Source organism: Zeugodacus cucurbitae, chromosome 5 (genome assembly GCF_028554725.1).
Source record: "Zeugodacus cucurbitae isolate PBARC_wt_2022May chromosome 5, idZeuCucr1.2, whole genome shotgun sequence".
Lineage (NCBI taxonomy): Eukaryota > Metazoa > Arthropoda > Insecta > Diptera > Tephritidae > Zeugodacus > Zeugodacus cucurbitae.
The window spans coordinates 62294511-62320345 of record NC_071670.1 but is presented as its reverse complement, the minus strand read 5'-3'; the positions used below and the strand labels follow the sequence as shown (position 1 = coordinate 62320345).

Genomic DNA, 25835 nt, shown 5'->3' with positions numbered 1-25835 from the left:
TTTGATAAGAAACAGATTCTTACCAAGTTCTATCAGTCGTTTGGAGGTGTCTTAAAACTTTTAAGACCCAACACCTATAGAGGAACTTCAAGAAGCTCAATAAGAATAAACCAGGAACCTCGGATGACCACACATAAAGACCAGATCTCGTACCACAATTGCAATTAGAGAGTAGATATATTTTAAGAGACCCATAGTGCCAGTTAAAGCTTGACTTGACCTCAATCATCGAGTAGCTAAAATATTTGATTGAATACAGTAAACCGACATAAAATCAATCAATTCAAACGCGATATTAATAACGTAAGATAATGTGACAGTGACGTAAGACGCTTATAAAAAGACGCTGACACACATACAAACATACATCTCTATAAAATCAATTAACTGCACTTTTGTTTATATTCATAAGGAGACCGATAAGTTTTGAACCACATTTGTTGGAAGTTTGTTTACGCGCCTTAAAAACCTGTATAACAACGGTATCAATGGCAACAGGACAACACTCGGAACATTTCAATGCACCAAAGCGACACCAACTGACACCGGCCACAGCACAGCAACGCAGCAACAATATATTGTAGAACAACACAAAAATAGTTGCACACACTGATTGCTGTCGTTTGTTTTTGTATTACACATATTTTTTTTTCTACACACTGCGACTGCAAATTCCTTACAAAATGTGTTTGACGTACATAAAATGCTAGGCGACGCTTGCCACTTGCCACTTTGCCACATGCGACCTATTAGGGCAATCGTATCTTGTCTTGATTATGTAACATAATATCCTTGAACTTTTTGTTGTTGTTGTTGTTGTGCACACACGCAGTTGTGCATTGCATTGTTTTGCGGCACAGGAGCTTTGGCGCCTACTTTTGACTTTGTTTTGGAACACCATTCAAGAGACCCAAACAAATAGCTCAAATAAGTAAATACATACAGACATACATACATGTTTTATTGTTTGGTTTTGTATTGATACAAGTGGCAAAACATCTGTTGCAAGGAAACGTACGTCAACGTAGAAACATACATGCATATATACATACATACATTCACATGCAAATCTTTAACTCTGTTTGCTAGACTCCCGCTTGTTGCTATTGGTTTTAGTATGTTTTTGTTTTTATTGTGATTTTTTTAATAAAAATTTTTGTTTTTATTAAAAATTTTTATTTTTTATTTTTTTTTTATTAAAAATTTATTTTTATTAAATTTTTTCGGAAAAATAATTTTTTTTTTTTCTAAAAAATATTTTTCTTTATGAACCATTACCATTATATATACCTATTGGTTCAAGTGTTCATTTATGTATATATGTATATATCCATATAGTATACCTTCCTAATTGATCAGCAGCTTTGTTAGGTTGCAGTGCACTTTTTAACATCGAATTAATATTCGGTTGCTAGGTTAAGCCTTTTGATGGTGTAAACTCATAACGTTGGTTATCCAAACAATAAATGAAATGGATCAACAAACGCAAAATCGACCAAAACAACTCATATAACCACAGCAACAAACCGAGGCGTACGTACCAAGCACCTAATAATAAGTTGCCAAACAAGGCAACCGTTTGGTGGGTCTCCAAGTGTAATCGAAAGATGCCTAGGAGATGTCCTTGATTCGAAAACGCTCACAACAAATTGAATAATTAAGCGCATAATGCTTTGATATTAATATTTAATATTTGTTACTTTGTTGTTATTGGAGATTTTTGGAGGAGGACAAAAAAAAACTGAATTGCTAACTTTGGAGATTGCTTGAATTGAGAGTGTTTTCTTGCGATCACATGGTGGTTTTTGTACTTCTAATGTTGTTTTTGGCATGTCTTCTTCATTCACCAGTATCCTTCTGGGTATACATCCTTTCTATATTTTTTAAATTTTTATTTTGTAATTTATTTCAAGCTTTGCCAAACTGTTGTCGTCTCAGAAGGCTCTCATAGTTCGAAATTTCTACCACAATTTGTAGTATTTTTATTAAGATTATATTGGAAATGCGGTAAACAGGTTATGTTTCGACAGTTTCCGTAGTATTTTTATTTTTTCAAAAATTTTACAAGTATAAGAATCGTTGTTCTTAGTAGCTACCCGTCTCCAGATGATTACAGTTTAGTCCAGGTCATTGCAGTGTAGTCCGTAGAAATATGAGTAGAACGCGCATATTATAGATTTTTGAGGAATTAGAATTGGAACCACATCGTATATTATCTTCTTAGTGTCTCACTTATTCCTTCAATAATCCTTTTAAATAGTTTTCTCCATCAATTCGTGATATGTTCTGAAACAGTCTAAATCCGATGTAATTTGAACGAAGCTGGATTGTTAATGGTTCAAGAGGTGTCACGAGCAATAATATCTTAAACCCTTACAACAGTAATAAAGTCATGTTATTGTCTTAAAAATATAATTGATATGATATCTTACCAAAACAGTCGGTTCTACGTATCCTGAACGAAACCGATTGTTATTCGTTGAAGTAATGTCACCCCTAAACTTCACTGGAGAAGGTTTAAATACTTACAACAACAATAATAAGTTCCAAAATAGACTAGATCCAATGTAATCTGAACGAAGCTGGATTGTTATTGTTTCAAAAGGTGTTACAAGAAACTTCATGGAGAATTTTTTTAAACACCTACAACAGCAATAAATTCATGTTGTTGTCTTAAAAATATAATTGCTATGATATCTTACCAGAAACAATCGGTTCTACGTGATCTGAACGGACCTGGATTGTTATTCGTTGAAGTAATGTCATCTCAAAACTTCTCGAGAATGTTTATACACTTCCCAACAACAATAATAAATCATGTTGTGTGACTTTTTGTTGTCTCCAAAAGAAAAAGAGAGTGTCTTCAATAATATCTAAAATTTTTTATCTTCGATATACACTCTTTAGTTATCTTTACAAACTTCAAAATTGACCTTCAACATTAATTAAATTTTCTACAAACTCTATTTGCTGATAATTTATCTTCAAATATACTAAAACCAAAATTTTTGAATTTTTGCTGCACCCTGTATGTTAAAAAAACTATGTCTGATAACAAAACAGCATAACTACAGACTGTAAAAATAAAAGAACGAAAACCACAAATTTAAAAATAAATGCACTCGTACAAAGTTATATGCTTCCATACATACATATTTACATATACTTCTATATAGTTTATGTATGTATGCATGTACATATATTTTCCCTTATTTTATATCTTCTATAGGCACTTGTTGCGTACAAAATAAAATAAGCCTTTATAATTAAAATGTACAGTTGACAATTTTATTTCTTGCAACTCAACTTGCTTGATATGCTTTATGTACTATATAAATATATATACATACATTTGTAAGTACATAAGCATTTTTTGAAGTATTTGCACTTTACTTGCCAAGTAACTGCAAAAAAGACGCACACAAAAAAATCAAAAATAAAACCAACAACAAGCACCGTGTAACGGAAAAATAACCAAAAATGTAAAACGGAACACGAACAACAAACAATACTAAGAACAACAACAAGAAGAAGAACAACTAAAATAAATAAATGAATAAATAAAATGCGAATTAAGCTGATAAAGCTGGAATTTGATTAACCTTTTTTATTTGCATTCTGGTGTTGCAATTCGACTTTATTTGAGGTGTAAATAAATGAAACGACAGAAAATGCAGCAGACACTGATGTGCGTGTGTGTGTGTGTCGTCTTTAAGACAGTAAATAGTATATATAAGTGGCTGCAATATATAAATTTATAGCAACATTGTAGGCTTCTGTAAATTGAATAAAAATTAAAAAATAAATACAGTAGTGTAAAATAAATAGTAAAAAATAAATAGATAAATAATTTTAAACTTTTTTAAATAATAAAATTTTTTAAATACAATTAATATTTATTTTTTTTTATATTAAACAAAAGTTTTAATATTTTTTTAAATTCTTCTCTTATGTTTTCAGAGTAGAATATCTAGTTCCATTACTTTTTAATAAAAACAATTTTCTGCATAAAGATTGTTTTTTATATATTTTGAGACTCATAATCATAATCTGAAGTTCATGATACCATTTTTTCGAGTAATAACATACATTTTTACTACTAGATGTGCAACTTTAATAAAAGATTTTGCCTACATCTAGGCGTATATTCTTTGTTTACACTTTGGTATTATATTTATTAACCCTGGAAAGTCATGCCTCGTCGTTTCGACGACGCGAGTATTTATTTTGTACAAAAGCCGAATGAATCAGGGCTGTGAAAATTTTATTTATTTAATAAAAGATTTAGGAAAAACTGTTTGATATTGTTTTATTTAGAAGATATATAAACCAGGTAATGTGAATATATTGATTTTAGTAGGTTTTGATAGGTAGGATAATATATTAAGGACTTTGATTAATGCCGTCGTCGAATCGACGAGGGATGACCTCAACTTTTTAAAAATAGCGATGACCTTCCAGGGTTAAAGTTCAGAACCTATTTAGCTAATAATAATGTTGGTTTTCATAAATATTTGGTAAAAAAATATTAAAATATTAAAATATTTTTTCCGTTTTTTTATTTATTTTTATTTTTATTTATTTTTGTTTATTTATATTTTATTTTTTATTTTTTTCTTTTTGTAAAATATGTTGAATCCATGCAACCATTTTTAGCAATTACACGTGTAGTTTGTATGTACATAAATATTTCTGTCTAGGCTGATTTAACGCGATCTCGAGCAGCGTTCTAGTTTTGCAAATTTTTTCCCCAACAAAGCGCTCGTCGCCGTTGTTTACTATTAATTAAGCACACAATTCAACTCAATGCATACAACTTTGTGTCAATTTAAATTTTGCACCTGCCAATTGTAGTTGCCAGGTTTTTTTGAAACCTGTTGCATACACCAATATATGAAGAAACTATGAGAACGATGGTGGGAAGAGGGGTGTAGGCAATTAAAACAAAGCAGCGCATCAATTCAACTTATTTAAGACTAAAAACTGGCATTCGCACAAATATTGAAATACAATACAACAACAACAACAAATACATTCATACAAATATCTGTATGTTTGCCCGTATTAATCGAACAACTCTCGACTTTTGACACTTGGACGACGGAGTTGTCAAGCGAGCAGTTGAAGTGTTGAGTGCTTGAACTGCACGAAGATTTAATTTTTCGCATTAAATCGTAAACAATTACAAACAAACACACACATAAGCACAAATGTACGTCTGTCAGGTTTTCAGTTTGTGTTTTCTTCATTTTTTTTTTTTTGAATTTGTATGCAACACCAATTTGTTTAAAATCTCAATCTGAACTGTTTAATTCATGTAAATTGTATTTTGTATTTACATACAAAACAACAAAGAAACACACACTCATGCTTGGCGTGAAGATTAACAAAGCGTCGACTGTGTGTGGTTAATGCGAAACCATTAATACGCAAATCAGTGCATTCACTTTTCGGCGACAAAATTCTGTACTTGCATTTAGTAAATTCACTTTTCAAGTGATTAGCGCATGAAGTGCAAAAAAAAACTTAAAAAAATTCACTGTCAAAGTTTAAATGCTTGAAAAATTATATATTTCTGTTATATTTCGGGTGCTTAAGGTCACTAATATCATATTAAGTTCAGTAGTTAATTTTTTTTTTAAATTTAATATATTAAATATATTACGCATTTTGCTTAGTTTACTTCACAACAAATTTTCTCCTAAGCACATAAATACATTTTATGCAAACAACATTGAAAAAAAATTTAAATAATGAAAAGAATAAATTTTATGTAAAAAATAGTATAATAATATAAAAATAATAATAATAATAAAATAAATATCTGTAAACCCAATTTAAACAAAATATGAAAATTAATAAATTTTTCTATATTTTTTAGATTTTAAAATTTTTATTTAGTTTTACGCTCTTTACACAATAAATTTTAGTATTTTGTTTATTTTTTTTTTAAATTCAGAAATTAAAAAATAAAATAAAAAATCAAAAAATTTTAATTCAGAAATTAAAAAATAAAATTAAAAATCATAAACAAAAATTAAATTAAAAAAAATAAATAATATATTAAATAAATTAAATAAAATAAAGAAATCAAATACAAAAATTTAATAAAATAAATAAATTAAATTAAATTAATTAAAAAACAAAATAAAATAATCAAAGTCAAAATCACAATTTCACAATCTTGTTTGGCAAAATTAAGTATTAATGAAATGAACATCATATTCAATAATATAAATATTGAAATATTCGAATAATTTAATTTAATAATTTTTTTATTAAAGTATTTTAAATCAATTTTTACTCTTTATCAGAAATATATTTTGTAATAATTCTTTGTTTTTTATAGTGTTTAAATATTTTTTAAAAATTAAAACAAAATTATTATTTTTTATTATTATTGTTATTAAATGCTGTATTATTTTTAACGAAAATTAATTAATGTGTATCTCCTTTTTTGCAGAGAACTACAAGATGGCACATTAAAAGATAATAATTTAATGGATGGCTCCAGAATTATATTGATACCAAATGTAGAGACCGGCTTACTGGTAAGTGAAAACGAAATTTTCAAATTGAAAAGAAAAAAATATCAGAAATATAATTATGAGCAAATAAGGGTTAAAAGTTAATTTCACTTCAGTTAATCGCTATAAAAATATCTTATAATTCTCTATATAAAATATCTTCAAAATTTCTATATAAAATATATCAAAATGTTGTGATATATTCAGACATCATTTATTCCTCTGAATTTATATATCATACCTGATGGTATTCGGATCTAATTTTATATAGAATTCTGTTGTAGACCTTCATTTATTTGCAGTAAAATATAAGATATAAAAAATATATATTTTATTAACTAAGAATTTCATACCTTTGAAATGGCTGGTTTAAAGCCAGATTTTTGAAAAAAAAAAATATTTTTTTAATATTTTTATTAAAATATAATTTTTTTAATATTTCTTCTATAATAAAATTTTATTCCTAGTCAAAAACTCGATATACGTAATACAAAAATTATTTTCTTCAAACAAAAATTTACGAAAATATTTTTTGAATACAAATCATTTACTTAAAAAAATATTTAAAATTATTCAACTTCAAAGTACAGTTTATAACAAAAGTGTAGACCACTTTAAACTGCAACTGCTACAAATCGCACAATTTTCCATCTCTACACGCAAACAAAGCAATTTTGTTCAGAATCAATTGCAAACCAATTGCAATATTGAAAGCAAATTTGCTAATTTTTTTTCGTCAAATACAACAAAATAATTTAAATATATAATTGCAGCACTTATACTAACTTCAATACTTGTATTTAAATGACAAAGACGCAGCGGAATATTTATGAATGCCACTTCAATAAAACTTGTTAAGTGCGCCAGCCTTTCTATAACGCACGCATATATACATACATACATACATACACCTGAGTTGTTTTTGTTGTTATGCATTTTTCACCAATACCTCCACACCAACAACGCCTTTGTTCAAAAAAAGCGAAACTCGCCTGCGCGCAAATGGCAAATTTTTAACCAAAATTTCAACAATTTCATTTCATTTTAGTCAGACCTGCTTGACGACCTCGCCATAGCGACACTACAACAACAAAATAAAATACAACAAACAAAAGCAAAACATGAAATAAAATGCCAAAAAGGCAAAAAAAATATATTTTTTGAATTAAATTTCAATTAACTACAAATCAACTATGAGTGAAACGCATGCTTAAATAACTTCGAATTCGAAATTTAAACGCAACAACATATGTAGATATGTAGATATCTATGCATATACTTTTGTATCTATTTCGTACTTGACACCAGTAAATCCACTGCGTGTGCTTTATGTGTGTGTGTGTGTGTTAAATTTATATCAATATCAAAAACCAAAAAACAACAACAACAACAACAGTCAAAACACACAGCGTAAAGCGACAAATCGGCGACGCTTTGGGCGATTTTGCTGATCACTTTGACGATGAGGGCGTGCGTTTGTGCGCAGCCGCATATGGCTAATTCAACCGCGCTCGCCGCTCAACTTGCCTAACTACTGCACGACGCTTCACGCATATGCAGGCATGGTGTGAAATCCACCGGTAGCCGTTGCGCAGCTCTTTGTGCTCTGCGCTGACATAATCGCCTTTGTCGGCCAACGGCGTTGTTGTTGTTGGTGGCTTTCCAAAGAGACTTGTTGGCGTGCAACTGCGACTACGTCACCAGCTCCCCCACCGACCTGACATCCACATATGTACGTACAATGTGGTTGGATGGCTTGACAACTGGTCGCTTGAGCTCTCTTGTTTAGCCAGTTCTCGTGCTCACTCGTTTGTGCATAGTTGTAGTTGTCATTTGCATTTGTATGCATTGTTGTTGTATAGTTTTAGTTTTTCGAAATTTAATATGACGCTTCGTTGTTGTTGTTTTTGTTTTTGTTTTTGTTTTTTTTATGTTGTATGTGCCCGTATTCTTTGCTTGATAAAAAAATAAAAAAAAACTCCTGTAAAGTATGTCAACTAGACAACATTGTTGATAACCTTACTAAAAGCTTGTTCAACACAAAATCGCTAATTTGATAAACAAAAGTACTGTGGAATACTTGGAAAATTGCTTGCCCATGAATATAAATACTTTTGTATAGAGAACACTTCAAATTATTAAGCAGCAAGCCTTTACTGCCTTTGAGCTTTTTTGAAGCTTTCGTGAAAAAAGTTCTTGAAAACATGTTAAATTAATTTGTATGAAAAATTATTTGTAAAAGCTTTTTAAGCTTTTTTTAAACTTTCACTAAAGCTAAACTCTAAATTACTTAAAAGCTTTTTAAACTTCTACTAACCCATACTCTATATAAAACGCTCCAAATTTGTAAACAGCCATGAGCTTTTTTGAAGCTTTCGTAGAAAAAACTTTTAGGCTATAAAGCTTTCACAGCAAAAGTGCTACAAACAGCCAAAATCAGTTATTGTAACAATTTACAACAACAATTTTCGAAAGCTTTTACCTTGAGCTTTTTTAAACTTTCTCAATATTTTGCGTTTTGGCAAATTATTTATGCGGTTTTAAAGTTTTCTTAGAGTATTACATGATAAAATAAATTCTGCTTTAAAATTTGACAAACGATTGAGCTTTTCCCGAAAATTTTAAGTGAAAGCAGCCATATAGGCTTTGTTATGAGAAACATTAAAAACCAAAGCACCAAAGACCACAATTATTTAAAAATAAAGTCCAAATAAGCTTTCAAGCCACCCATTTTTCACTGCTTCGTAGAACCGCAAGTTTTTCTCTAACCCAACTGTCATGTTGCTAATCACTTCATCATTACTTAACTGTAGCAGTGACCTAAAGAGAAGATGTAGAAGTATAACACCGCTAGTTCAGCGCTTCTCACTTGAACACCGTAAGCATTAAAAAGTGCAAGCCTTTCTCTCAACCAGTCTTGTCTTTGCTGTAAAATCTATACTAACTGTTACGGTGTCACGTGTCTATCAAGAAAGCGTCATAAAGGTAAAGCGGCTGTAAAACCCCGTTTACTGTCAGTTGACTTTCAAAGCGTTTACGCCAGTTTTCTCTATTCTCTAAGCCATGTACACACAGCACACGTCGAAGACACGCCATAAACTAGAGCAAACTGTTAACGCTATGATTACCCAATTCTTCTGCAGCGGTGTCTTTTTTCTTGCTGCCAGTTTCTCCAGTCATCTTCAGCTGGTTCTCGTAACAGTGTTTGCCGTATAATTTGCTCTTTGCCGTTGCTTCGTGCTTTTTACAGTACGAAATAGACGCTTTCGTAACAACGTTTCTGGCACAACTAACTGCGCGACGACGCGCTGGCGAGTAGCGTGTTACTCCATATCGGTGTCTTCAATTGTTATGGGAAGTGTTTTTTTGCTGGAGACTGAGCATATCTAGTATAAGTACAACAACAATAAATATTGTAAAATGGTAGTTTTGATTGTTATTGTTTTATTGCTGTTGCTATTTTTGCAACTTCCAATGATTACTCTACTCTTCTGTGTTTGTATGCATGTATGCGTCCGATTCTTCTTGTCCACATTTAGCGCTGCTGTTATCGTAAAACGTTTAAGAATTCTTTATTCTCAACGCTTGTCACCGTTTATTCCCCGCTTTTCTTCTGCTGTTCTTTTCGTCATTTCCTCTAACTGGTGTTGATCACTTACTCACCTACTCTGTACTTCCAGTCTGTTTTTGTTGTTATTGCTAATGTTGTGATTTGTTATTTCGTCTCTTGACCGAATTTCCGAGATAATATCGTCACGGGCATACTCCACGTACATATGCTTTGTATTGAGGACAATAACGGTATTTACTTTGGTTCTTGCTGGGCATTTTGTAGCGCTCAACAACGCGCATATTTCGTTTAATTGTATGAATTTCAATTCGGTTTGGTTTGTTTTCTTCGGCTACCTTTTGTTCTATCTCTTTTCGAAATGTCTTTTTAACTACTAATGCTAATGTTCTCGCCAACACCGTTGCTTTTGTGTAGCAACTGTTAGATTTTCGGTGCTTGTAGAAGACATCACACATCTGTTACGTTCGTTACCTATTGGATACAGCGTTTTCGTGAAATATTTGCATAACATTTGCATAAATCAACGCGCGGGATGTACTCTATTTGGTGATTAATGTATTTGTAGAGGCTGTTGTGGATTTGTATGTGTAAAGATTTGAAAGAAGTTCTTATTCTACACCGCAAAGATTAATGTTGCAATAGTTAGTCTTTCGACATCATCTCGGTCTTCAGCAGTCTTAATGTATCCCAAAATCTTGATTCTTCTTATTTCGTCATTATTCTTTTTCTCTATGACAAAATTATAAATTTCGGTCCACCATATAGTCCTTGAAATTACATTTGTATTATAGAATTTTGAAAATTGAGTTTAACGGCTTTTAAAGATCAGACGAGGTTTCACACAAGCTTCTTTATTTTGATTGACTATTGGATAGTATAATCAATAGTTCCAAAAGTATAACCTGGGATTAAAAAGATTACGCGTCTAAACTTGACTCATCTATCCCTTCCTTCAATACTCTACCAAATATATTCTCATCTGAAGTATAGCGTGAGAAGCCTGCAGAAGCGGTATAGAACTTCTTTTATTTCGGTCTTCTATGGATAATAAAGGGGTATGGTTAATAAAAGTCGAAGAGAGAAGATTGAAACTTAAAAAAAACCTAGAGTTATGTTGTTTAATCATTATTTTTCTGAGGTATTTCCGGTAATTGCCATTAATGATAGAAAATAAACGATTTTCTTGAGAGCAGGAGTATGTCTTAACTAAATATTTAGTATAGTACCATATCAAAAATAAAAATATAACCTCCAAATTTAGTGTAAGCTGTGGTATTGATAGAACTTGAAGTAAAAGATAAGAATTAGAAAAAATAATAAAAATCTCTTATTTTCAAAAGCTGTCTTCTGAAGAAAAAAGTACATTTTTACCACATCAACACCACCTAGCAGTGGTCAATTTACAAAGTATATGTCAACTTAGTGCTGTAATAAATTCTAATAAACAAATATTTTAACGCTTTGTATTCTTGTAATTATAGAAATTCACTATTTTCCTTTGTTTATACATACATACAAAGCACTTGATTTGATGCAAAATAACGCACGCCCACCATTGACCAAATATATGCTTAAATCAGAGTAAAGACAGGTGTGCTCGCACATCAAACACTTTCAAATATCAATGAGACACAGACAGCAACTCTTTGTGGCATCAAATGCAATTCATTCTATATACCGTTGCTTACAGTTATTAATCATCTAAGCACTCATTTGGAGATATATACACATGATCTATACTACATCTAAAAGTCTATGCACCGTGTGCTTACAAAAATAGCTAAGCAGTTTGCTAAAAATAGCGTTATACTTGCGCACATTTGCATATTATTTGCATGCAGTGTACAGCTGCGCCTATATGTATGCATGTATAAATGTATCAGTGTGTGCGTGTTTATAAATGCCAATCATCATCACCATATTGAGATCAACGTTGACGCGCTCGCTCGCCTGTCATCTAGCTAATACTGCCTTTCTTTTCGTTGCTTCTGGAGAAAATATGAAGCGACACCAATTCGAAATGTCTAAAAATGGCATTTTGCAGATGACATTCTTAATGAATATACTGTATATACTGTATATTTGTTTACGGTTGACACATGTGTGGAGCGATTAATGGTTGCGAATTTTGTGAAAAATATATGCATTAAAACCATTAATTAATTTTGATGTTGTTCTTGAGTGCGTTTTTAAATTTATTTTGTAATTTTATTGTATGGAAATGTTTATTTTTTTTGTTTCCAATATATTTTTATTAACTTTTTTATTATATTTTTTTATAATAAATTTTTTTATAATTATTATTTTTTTTGTTATTTTAAATAATTATTTAATTTATATAAACTTATTTTTTCAAAATATTTTTATTTTTCTAAATTGTTATAAAATTATAAGTTTTTCATTAATTACATAGGCCAACAATCAATTTGCTTCTTTGAATTTATCAACTGATTCTAGTTAATGTGGGTGCGCTGAATTCAAATCTGTAATCAGTTTGACTCTATCAGCTCTAGTTTTCATGATATAGCTTTTTTATACCCTACACTTGACTTATGACCTTAAAAAAATAAATTCAAAGAAGCAAACAATTTTTTTAATTTTGTCGGGCTGTGTTATTATCTAAATTTTTATAAATTTAAATTTTAATTAATTTATTAATGTTATAAGTTTTTTTGATATTTTATTTTTTTATATTTTTTTTTTTTATATTTTATTTTTTTTTTATATTTTATTTTTTTATATTTTTTTCTTAATTTTTTTTTTTTTATAAAATATATTTTTATTACTATTATCAATAAGTTTTTAAATTTTTTTAATTTTTTAAATTTTCTTAATTCATATTTTTTTGTAATTTCTTAATTAATGTTTTACATTTTTTAATTTATTTTTAATTTTCCGAATTGTTATACATACTATTATTTAAATTTTAATTTTTTATTAAGCATTATTACACATTTTTTAAAATAATTTATATTTTTTTCATTATTTTTATTATATTTTAAATTATTTTTATTTTATATTTTTTTTTTTAAATTATTTATATTTTATATTTTATAAACTTTTTTAGATTATTTGTTTTTAATAATTTTTTTTTATAAAAAATATTTTTTTATTAAAAAAATGAATTTTTTAAATTTTTTATTACTACTTTTAATTATTTTAAATTGTTATACATTATATTTTGTATTATTTTTTATCTATTTATTTATTTTTTTAATTATTTTTTTTTTTTATTTATTTTATTTTTTAATTTTATATTTTTTTGATTGTTATTTTCGAATTAAATATTTTTTTAAATTTCATATTTTTCTTTAACTTTCTCCCTCACATTTCTCACATGATTTTTGTTTTTTTTTCTTGCACTGGGGCGTATAATTTAGACGGACATTGGCTGCTGCTAGGAATTGCGTTGCAATTATCGCTTATTGTTATTATCACCATTTTTCGTTGTTTTTGCCCAATTTATGGACTGCGCTTAAAGACTTTCTGCAATTTCCGTTCATTAAAATTAAGCAAAATTCCTGAAGTTCTTGTTTTCTTTCTTCATATTGGCGCTCATACTTCATCGATTTTCCATCCACCCTCGAACGTGGGCGCCGTGTGCTTGCATCAGCAAAACAACAAAAGCAGCAACAACAACAACAATTTAGTGTACAACTGTTGTTGGTGCGAGTCATCCAGCTGACAAATAAAGAATCAATTAAGCCAAAAATAACAGCGTCAAAAACGCTCATAACAACAAAGACAAATGCAAATAAAATGTGAAAAAAAATAAGAGGGGAAAAAATTATCGACGACAGCAACAATAATTGCAACTGTCTGTCTGTTGTGGTCTGCATATCGCACACACACTTGTGTAAAGATATTAACATAAATTTGGTGCCTCGCCTCTGCTTTTTGGCTGTGACCATTCGTAATTTTTTTGGCAAATAGATTTATGAAAATTGCTCGCATAGCATGCAAAGTGCAATGGTAGTTGTGCCCCGGCTGGTGCTGGTGCTCCTGATGATGGTGGCGTTGATGGAGTGAAGGGTGCGATTTTCGTTAAGTTTTTTGCGACACAAAGAAAGCAGCGGCGGTAGCGACAGCAGCAGCAGCCGCCTTACAAGTGCCTACTCATATTCATATACTTATGAGTTTATATGTATGTCTTTAATGCATTCAAGTACAAAGAATGCAGTTGAGTTGAATTTGAGTTGGACAGTAATAATCAAAAGTAATGTACTGATGACGATGGACAGCAACAATACAGCTTCAGCGGCTGCATCAGCAATGGCGGGGGCAGTCTGGTGGAGAAGGTGGCGTCGACGGCGGTGGTGTTGTTGGCCGTCAAGTGCTCAAAGTAGCCAACAGCAATCTGTGCGGTAGCAGCACGAGCCAAGACAAAGATTTCAGATTTCAGCTGATGATGACAAAGAATAAAGGGAGCACAAGCTTCTTTTGCGCTTTTTTCTTGATATGTATTTGTTATTGTTCTTGTTGTAATTGAGTTGTATCTGCTGTTGCTGCTCCGCTTATCTACTCCATTCAACTTTTGTCTGTCCGTCCGTCTGGGCATCTCGGTGCGTCTGACTGACTTTGATGCACTTGGCGAATGGCAAATGGTGCAGTGGACTCCAACCGCTGCGACACGGGGTCGAAGTCGATTGACGATTACAGCTAAAATGTAATATTAATACATGTATTTTTAATGGCTCTTTGTTTTGCTTACCACTATAAATACATTTGCAATCATACATATGTACATACAATCAGATATAAGTATGTCTTTAAACAGCTGATGCGCTGTTGGTGTGTGTGGTATGAGCAGGAAGAATGTTGTCACGGATCATATATTTTGCATAATATTTTTGTAATCTTTAATCGAATATGTATTAGCAAAGAATTTTTTATCATATGAAATCTGGTTATAAGGAAAATTACTAGTTTGAAAACTTCCTTCTTATTAAAAGTCTTCCACTCAGCTCAGCTGAACTCTTCTAAGTACGCTAAGACACTCAAATACATACATATACATGTTTATATCGGCGTGTTCTTCAATTTTTATTATAAAAACTATAAATATCTGAACCCCAAAAACTTGCAGGATCCCGATAAGTTTCTAAACTCTGATAAATGTTCAATTTGACATCATGTGTAGATATAAAATTAAGTATAATGATCTTTTCTAAAAAAAACTATAAAAATTTAGTCCCGAAATTTTTCGGGATCTCGAAACTCTGATAAATGCTCAATTTGAGATCATATTTATATATAAAATGGCGTAGAATGAATAAATTTATGTTTTAATGTCTTCTATTCTTACCAGAAACTTATAAAAATATTGATCCCGAAATTTTTGAGGTTCTGGAACTTATTGATTACAAATCTTGATACAAAGAAAGTCTTAGACTGAGACTCATCTTAGCTCCATTCATCAAATATCCTTACTTTTGTGTTTCTGAAGTATACATAAGTTTCTATGAAATAATTCCTTTCTTCTCAAAAATTGTCAAAAATTTCAAATTAAGACCTTGAAGAATTTTTAAGGTTAACAGATCATGCTGTAGATGTTAGAAAGATGTCGAACTAGCTACGTATATTTAAGCAGTAGATTCGAATCCAAACTGTTTGATTTTTAAACTGTCTGTGCTTTCTAAACTCAATATCGAAATTACTAAGCGGACAAAAAGAAAAGAACTCGATCACATACAAAGATCAACGCTTCCGAATTCTGAAATGTGTTTCATGTCTGGTGGAGACTGACAGTATTAATTTTTTTCCGGTGTTGTGGAATAACAATTTTATCTCTCTCTCCCTTTCAATTCATTCTCTTTACCCAGTATATATGTATGTCGCAGGAACAAAAAAAAATTACCGAACCTTTGTAAATTGCTTTGTTCTCCTCTAAAAATAACCTAAATAATAATGGGTTTTCTATGCATGTCACATACTCTTTTCAATTATTCAAGTCGTGCTTCTGGCTAATCTCAGTTGAGCACGAAAAACCCCACTACTGGTGATTAAATTTCCTTTCTTAAATGTTTTTTTTTTGTCATTCTTTTTTGCACTACCCTTAGGCTATGCGCATAGTGTTACAATTACTCAACTCTAGGAAGCGCAGTATTTCCGCAAAAGTCAAAATGCAAGCTAAAAACATCTTGAAAAGAAGTATTTAATTAAATTTAGACTTTCGAAAAACTTCAAAATCATTCTCAAATTACGCTCCAATGCGCTATGCACTCAGCCTTAGGCAGTTGACGAATGCGCAACGCGATGACATCGTTCGTCTGTATTTTGACTGTTTTCTGAATTACTCAGCGTTCGCTCGTTGAAGGGTGTTGGGGGCGCTAGGTGGCGCGCAACAATGCTTATATTGTTAATTGCTATTTTATATATTTTGATAATGCATCATTACAGATTTTTTATAGCCTCCACAATGCTGGTTGGCTTTGTTTACGTACAACGCTTGTTGACTGTTGACTGTGTTGACTGCTGGCTGTGGCTGTGGGTTTGGTTGAATTTGAATGTCGGCTGATTTCGGCATTTTCGGTGTGCTTGTCTACTAAGCTGTTTTGTTGTTGTCATCGCCGTCGAATGATATTGGTTGGTTGTGTGGTCATCACAGAGAAGCTATAAGCTATACAAAGTGTCTGTCAATATCATATTGCCTACCAGTAGATTTGTATATGTGTGCGTTGTTGTTGTTACTTGATTATTTTCTTTTTGTTTTTGGCATTTTTTTTGTGTGTGTACGTTATTTAAACGAATTTAACATCTTGTTTGACTGTATTGGTAATTTGTTGTACCTTTGACTGGCATTGTTTCGTCGCGCTGCTGCTTGCTGCTGTTGTTGTTGCTGTTGGCACGTTGTAGTATTGCTTTGTTCACAAATTTACATTTTTCATACAATTTGAAGCTTCTTCAACAAATATTTACATATTCAATTTGGTGTGTCGTTCTTTATTCATACACTCAGTTGTTGTTGTTGTTGTTGTGCACACATTTACTATAAGTATTATTGTTATTATTTTTGTGACTTTATGTTTTGTGAATTTATTTGTTGCAGTATTGTTGTTGTTGTTGTTGCTGGCTCATCAGATCGCTTTGTTTTTATTGTCGTATATTTCTTGTTTTTGTTGCTACTGTTGTTGTAGTGCTGGTGACGCGCGAACAAAGAAATTCCAAACCCAAATTCAAATTCCAAGCCCGAACAAAAGCAGCAGCACAATGACAGCACAGCAGCAGCAACAACAACAACCATATGAGCGAGTATGATTGACAACAGCGTTGAGCGACGAACGTTGAGCGGCGTCAAAGCAATATTCTACTGTTTTATATCAATGGCTTGGCGTAGTTGTTGCTGTTCTTGTTCTTGGTTGATTTCTACTAGATTGTCTAGGCGGCTATCTTTGTGGAGTTGAGTTCTCTGTGTGTTTGTTTAATAATATTTTGCAAAAGACGATTCTCCATAATAGTAAATATGTATGTGTTTTTGTTGATAAATATTAATCAAAAACCATTTAAAATTTAATTAATGTATTCTGCTGGTTCTTTTATTGAAATTAAATACCTCTGCATACAGCTACAAATTCCGTTATTGCATACACATGTGTATACTTAGGCGTCACTGATAAGCACCGCAATCCAAGGCGCTAATTCTGCCAGTCAATATCAGCTTATGGCAAATAAATTCTTGGTTCTTATCACCCACCTGTCATTGCTAAAAGCCGGTAGTCGCATGTATTTACACACAAATATACATATAAATTAGTAAATCTATAATTTTCTTTCTCACTTTTGAGACTACTAAATTATTTAGATTCTTTAGATTTATTAGAAATTCTTCAGTTATTCTAAAAAAATATTGTGAATTTTTGAAATTATCTGCTTTTTGACAAAATATATTGAGCATAGTCGACATTGAGGTATTTTTTATGTGTCCGCGCCAAAATGTAGGCAACACTTTTTGACATTTACTTGTCATTTCTACATTTATCTAACAAAATCTTCGTTTTTTACCTCTTCATCGCTATATTTATTTATGTTTCACTGTTAAATACTATTACATTTAGTGATTGTGTTATCAAAGCCACAGTTTTAAATGTACGCGCCAAAATGTAGGCAACATTTTTTTTTACATTTTACAGTTTTGTACGCAAAAACCATAATAAATGTATTAGGCGTTAAAGGGGGAAAAGTATGTGCACTTATTTTAACATTTACCTTAAACAAAAATTATTCAAAAATATGTTTTTTTTCAATAAGATTTTTTTCTTTATAATAACTGATAAAAAGAGCGAGAGATATTTATATGTGAGGACACTTAATTAACTTAATCAACAGATGTGTAATATTGATAGCAGCTTTTTGAAACAAATATTTATGTATGATATTTCGTGTTATTTGATAGCAGTTAACTAATATGGTATGAAATTTGAAATTTTACAAAATTTTTCATTAAATGCTTTAAAAAATTTTTTATCGAAGTAAAAAAAATAAAAATGAAATAAAAAAAAAAAATTATCGAATTAAAAAAAAAATAAATTAAATTAAAAAAAAATTTAAAAAATTTTATAAAAAAAATATAATATAAATTAAAAACAAAAAAATTAAAAAAAAAATATATAAAAGTGAAATAATAATTATTTTAAGCGTTTTTTTAATAAAAAAATATAAGAAAAAAATTTTTAATAACAATTCACAAAGAAATTCTGTAGAAAATCTCCAGGCAGGAGTGCTGCTATTTAATTAATTCTTTGCTAAAGGTAAATAACTAAATCGTGCGAAAATAGTAAAATACTTCGACTTCCTAATTGAAAATTGCAATAATGCTGTATTATGTAATTACTCTGTGCTCCGATAGTATCCATTTCTTATAATTAACCTCATTTATCTCCATTTTTATGACATTGTCACAAACAAAAAACTAGTAAATAACAACAAAAACACGCTTTGCACGCAAAATATTTCTTAAAAAAAATATGTACATACATATATAAGATCAACAGGTAAACTACTATGTACATATAGATATGGTTGTTGGTATCTCTGTAGATATTAATTTTCACAGTTTGTCGTAAGCAAAGCAAAAAAAGCAAAAACAAAAACCACAAAAAAAAATAGTTTGCCTTTGTTTGCGCGCGAGAACTGATCTTCGAAAACATGCTCAGTACACACTTTTTGAACAAAGAAAATTAACCGAAAATATGCGAAGAAGTACAAACAATAACAAAAACAAAAGCAAAAAATTAGCAAACAATAATATAACTACAAATACACATACATAACTGCAAACTATACAGTATACTGTAAAAGTCACGCACACAAGCGTAACGCCAGCGTGTGACGCCCACACACTTGCAAAGCGAATTTGTTTACTTTTTGTTTTCAAATACACATACACTAGCACTATGTATGTATGTATGGGTGTGTGTTTAGTTTTTAAATTAATAATATTTCGACGCGATTGCATGTGTCGCTGTGCGGCTCTCTAATGACATAAATGCAAAACCACACCTTGAATCTTTCATTTTATTTATTTACTAACTTTGCGCCTTTGTCGTGCGGTTTTGCGCTGATATTCATTTCATTTCAATTATTTGAAATGCCTAGCTGGCGCTAAATAGTAAATAGTTAGCGTTGTTGTTGTGTCCCTATATATGTTGTGTCCCTATATATATATATATACATATGAACAAAGGTAGCAATAGCATGCACGTACTCAATTAAAGTTATAAATGTTGCCATTGATAACACAACAATTTTGATGCTTTGCACTATGACTATCGTATTTTTTATCAGCGTAACTCTTTTTACGCCATAACTGTACTTAAAAAATTCTTTAGAGCGCTCACTTCAGGTGCTATAGTCACAAAGTATGAATTGATTGAATTATTAGATAATAATAGTGTAGTTATCAGGTTGTAAATAACACATCAATCAAGAATTTGTTGTTGAAATTGTTATTTTGTACTATAGCCACTTGATTTTTTTGTGGAAGCGGTCAGTTAGAAGAGAAATAATTTAATTTTTTACTAGAAATTGCACAAAAATTTAGAAAAACAAAATTAGTTTGTTTAAATTACTATTTTTAAATGTTCCACAAGTTCATAAATGATATAAAACTTGTCAACATATGTTATAAACCGTCCGAGAATTACAGCAGTGAGTGTTACTTGAACGAAATCACTCAGAAATATAATCTACTAACCGCATTTTTGGCATTTTAATGTTCCATAAGTTCATAATAAACACAAATAATATAATAAATGTAGAATAAACCGCCCAAGAATTACAGAACAGTGTTCAACTTGAACGAAATCGCTGAGGAATATGATCTAATAACTACATTTTGATATTCCATAAGTTCATAATCATATAACAAATATTTAATAAACCGTAAATTTTGACATTTTGATATTCCATAAGTTCATAATCATATAACAAATATTTAATAAACCGTGCGAGAATTACAAAATCGATTTTTTCTCGAATGAAATCACTAACAAACTAAGTGCCAAACAATTATGTCATACATATTACCAACTATAGTTATGAACTTCTCTATATAAAACACTCTAAATTCCTTATTACCTAACTGTTTTCCACATTCTAAGCGTTCTCATTTCATTTTCCATCTCTAAAGTATAAAGTTTTCCGACAACAACAAATGTGAAAGTTTACACGCCCTACACACGTTAAGTTTCTTTTACTGGCCTGGCCTGCCAAAAATGATTACATCACTGAGGGGAATGTGTCACACACAATAACTCCAAATATAAAACAATGAATTAACTGTTGTTGGTTGTTGTTTTTCTGTAGGGTTCTCACTATCACCGCACCACACCCAATCAAACAAAGACAAAGGAGACAAAAATCAGTAGCCAACGCACGTTATTAACACATTTTCTTTCTTCTGCTGCGCTTCTCCTCGGCTCCATTCGTTTATTTTCACTTTAAAACACCTGATCTCGACAAGCGTGGCAACGTGTTTGCGGTTGCATTTAGCTAACGAGTTAATTAATATCTGACTTGGTGTGTAATGTACATATGTAACCTTAAGGCATGGTGTCATTGAGAATTTATATTTATTTTGCATATTCAAGCATTTTTGAAATGAAGTATGCGAAGAAATTGAGGGAGGGTCTGTTAGATTCTGCATTTCGGGATCCCGAATTATATGCATCGGGATTTTTACAATTTGTTAATTTTATTGTTTATGACTTAAAGCAACTTTTAAAATTTCGGGATCCCGAATTTGTTTCATACAAGTTTTCGGAATCCCGAAAAAATTTGTCTTCTCTAACTACACTGAAGAGCAAAACTGGAACAATAATTACATAAATGAACTTTGATGTACTGTATTTCATAGAAGGATTATTTGTTTTATTATTTTTTTAATATCTCGTTTTTAGGTGGGTTGAATTACCCTGTGACTAAAAAAAATTGCAGGAAATTATGTGGCAGGCCTAAAAAAAAATAAAAAGTATGGCATAACTACATTGTTCCAGTTTTGCACTCACTAAGTAAACGTTGCAATTTAATATTCAAATTGAAATTTCTGGCAGAAATTTGTATTTCTTTATTGTGTTACGGTTAAATTCGTTTACAATGCGTGGTGTAAGTGAAGAAATTAAAAGAAAAGTTGAAAGATATTTCTCTGCTGGGAAATCTGCCCGCGTTATTGGCAAGGAGCTCAAAATCAGCCATACAACGGTTTTGCGGATAGGAAAGAATAGCAACCTGGAAAGGCTAACATGCAATAAGGGCGGGAGACCCAAAAAAATTCAAATTCGTGAAGCTAGACATGTTGGACGACTTCTTATATCCAACAAATTGACTACCCCAAAGCAAGGACTACCGCTTTTAACGCAAAATGTTAGTGTCTGGACATTGCGTCGCGCGTTGAAAGATGCTGGTTACAAAGCGAAAGAGAAGAAGAAGAAACCTGCATTGACAAAAAAAAATGTTTCAGCCCGAAAAGATTTCCTGGCACGCCACGAATACTGGACGTGTGATGACTGGAAACGAGTAATTGTAAATGTTAATTATTTGTGGACAGTCTTTAGTTTTTTTGAATTTCTTTAAGGTAATTTGGTCAGATGAGACCAAAATTAACCGATTCCAGTCAGATGGCCGCTCTTGGTACTGGTCAAACAACTCAGGACCACTTCAACCCCATCACGTAAAGCAAACTATAAAGTTTGGAGGTGGATGTTTAATGATGTGGGGGTGTATTACGCAGTATGGAGTTGGTCCCATTGTGAAAATCGATGGAAAGATGAAAAAGGAACAATATTTGGACATTTTAAAAACAAATTTGCCGATTGCTATGGATATGGTTCGCTTACGGGAGAACAGGATTATATTCCAACAGGACAATGATCCTAAACACTCTTCGAAATTAGTGCAAAATTGGTTGAAATCGCAAAGTTTTTCAACAATGAGGTGGCCTGCGCAGAGCCCAGATATGAACCCCATAGAGAACTTATGGAGTTATTTGAAACGGCAACTGGCAAATTACCCGAATCCACCAAAAGGCATGCAGGAGCTTTGGGAGCGCGTCGAGGACGAGTGGTACTCAATTTCGCCAGATTTTGTACAAAAATTGTATGAGAGCATGCCACGAAGACTGAATTCGTTAAAAAAGGTGAAAGGATTGTGGACGGACTACTAAACTAATGGAAAAAATATAATTTTTTGTATGGGTGCAAAAGTGGAACAATGGAGTTTTGCCACATTTTTGTTATTTTTTTTTTGTTTCACGAGTGAATTTGTCAATTTTTTTTAGTTATAGTGTATTTTAAACCTGTATGAAAATAATATATTAACATTTTTTTTACAAAAATATATATATGCTTGCAATTTATTGCATCAAAGTTCATTTATGTAATTATTGTTCCAGTTTTGCTCTTCAGTGTATAATCAATAATTGCAGTAGCATGACATTTTATTGAACACCACATCTTCGATTTGCCACAAAGTCACGCCTCTTAAAATAAAACTAAATGCCACATTAAAGGCTAGTTGAATATACAAAAATGAAGATAATTAAATTTGTTGGAAACTATTAATACTTAACACGCCTTTTAAATGAAGCTTAATGTGTGTATGTATGTACATAATGTCTGTAGTAAGCGTACAGGTGCTTGGGTGGCGCGCGTTGAGTTTGAGTCGCCTGTCATGCGGTCGTTTAGTGGTGACTCCACTGCTGCTTGGCCGTGCCGGGCCGCCACATATGGCGGATGCCGTCAGCGTCAGTTGTAAACGAAGCGTATAATATGTATGCACATTTGGATTTTATTGGGTCACTATGTCAATAAGCTTATTAAACAAAAAATGAAATAAAATGGAATGCAGGGAAAACAAAAGTAAAAAGCGTTCATAATTACGAAGATATGACGATGATGAGCAGCATGATGGTAAGGCGAAGAAGAAGAAGCGTGTTTGGTGTGCTCAGTGGACAGTAGCAATGTGTCAAAACAAAAGTGATTACTACACTTGAAAATCTACTGGCTTTTGCTTGCTTATTGCATATATTATATGTAGATATATATATGAAGGACTTCCAACAACAACAAAAAAGAGTAATAATCATAATAATTACGCTGAAAACATCACTTGAAACGAAATGGAAATGATTAATTAACCCAGACCTTTAAAAAATGCGGGCACACATGTGGTGAAGAAGAGAAAATGGCTAAAAAGACGCAGCAAACAACGACAGTCATCGCAATGCAAATATATATTTACAGACATACAAACACACACACACACTCAAAAGAGTGTTGGAGATGCGATACTTTTATTGCAAAATTCAGCAAATTTCAACAGCAGCAACCTCAACGTCGCTCTAAAATTAACAAAAAGTGAACAACAACAAAAATTCACAAAAAAATAAAAACAACAAAATAAATTTTGCAAAAATCACACAACAACACTAACAAAGGCCTCTGACAGTCAGCGCCAGGCGCTGCGCTTGAGGGGGGTGTGGGCTTACGTGAGGCAAATTTGAAACAAAGACAGCGCGCAGCGCACACACAGAGAATGCCAAACGTGTTGAGCGAGCAAGCAAATGAATGTTTATATGTATTTATGTATATATGATATGTCTGTTTGTATGCGTTTAGCCAGCGCATGGAAAGTCGAGCAGTCGAATTTAAAATATCTTCAATGCCAGCGATATCGAAATAATTGTACATATAAATATACACATATGACAACAAAAACAACAACAACACCAACAAAAAGCACGCAAAAAATCTGCACACAAATATTAGACAAAGACAACGGAATAATAATAAAAAATAAAAATAAAAAAATGAAAAAAAAATTAAGCAAAAAAATAATGAAAAATGTGAAATATTCACAAAGCGATAAGCTGTTGTTGGTTAACTAGCGCTAGCGTCAGCGGCGCTACATGCGGCGATATAGTCGGAGCCGGTGCAATTGCTGCTCTTGCTGATAAGTGCGCGCTTTTAACTGGCGGCGCCAAGGTAATCGAACAATTTTAATTTCTTTTATTGAAGTGATGATATTAAAAGCGCACACACATACTTACTTAAATACCATACATTACATATATACACACTTGCGTTTGAAAGTACATACTTCTTTGTCATCGGCCATTTGATTGCGTAGAAATTGTGGAAATTTGCTAAGCAACAAAGCACACGCCTTTGATTTCAATCACCGCCTGCATTTAATCACCGCAATTGATCGGTGCGGTCAGATGTGTTGCGCCGTTTTGTTCGTTAATTACTCGGTGAATATCGTTAAGGTATTGCCTTATGCGTTTGCTGTTGGGCACATAATTGATGAATGAGGTATTGATATTTCATATTTATATCTTAGAAATATTATACACGTGTAGTGCCTCTTTAGTTGGAGTTTCCTAAATTTAATATTTTATTTTTATTTATTTTTTTCGTTTTTTGATATTATTTTTTTATATATTTTTTTAATGTTTTTCAAAAAGTTTTTTATTTTTTTTTATATTTTTTTAATATATTTTAAAACGTTTTTTATTTTTATTTTTTTTTTGTAAGGAAATTAGTGATTAATAAACAAAAAATATTTTTATTTTGAAAAAAGTTGGGTTATGTTTTATAATGTTCTTTTTTTTAGACAAGAAATAGATGTTATTTATGTACTAATCTATAAATATTATTTATAAAAACATAATACCACCATAGATTTTTCCAGTAATATAATCGATTAAATTGAGTTAACACCTTAAAGGACAACAATTCGATAGGCGCCTTCAGAAAAGCTTGATAGAATTCACCCATACGACATTTCTGAGGCTATATACATATACCTTATCCTTTTGGAACAGCTAACTATGTATATAATATAGCCCATAACCTCATCTTTTTTTCAAATACTTTCAAAGTAACCAATTTAATGCTGAAAATAAATTAAAAAAATTGTCATATAATATTTTTCAAATATATGTATCTCGTAGTAGTACTGATTTTGAGCTCAAAAGAATGAAAAAAAACTCTCTTTTCTGTTGAAATAATTTCGTACCAATATCATTTCTACTTTGTAAACATTGCTAAAAATAGTTTACTTTACTGCTTTCAGCATAACCTCAAAATCTGTTTTCGATATTATATCCGAAAGTAACAAAAAAACTTTAAACATATTTTTTTGCTGTAATTCTTTATTCTTAATAATTGTTGAAATTTACTTTCGACTGAATATTAGTTTGAGAAATTGTTTTCTTTTTTTCAACTCAAATTTTAATATAT

The 25835-nt window shown here is 31.1% G+C and overlaps 1 protein-coding gene across 3 annotated transcripts in view; it reads left to right on the top strand.

The window, feature by feature from the left end:
* Nucleotides 1-25835, top strand: part of LOC105208880 (midnolin homolog) — a 65290-nt gene that overhangs the window by 23207 nt on the left and 16248 nt on the right. For all 3 annotated transcript variants that reach the window (XM_054230694.1, XM_054230693.1, XM_054230692.1), the window contains exon 3: nt 6464-6551. In XM_054230694.1, coding sequence (XP_054086669.1) covers nt 6464-6551 — 88 coding nt within the window. The remainder of the gene's footprint in view (nt 1-6463; nt 6552-25835) is intronic.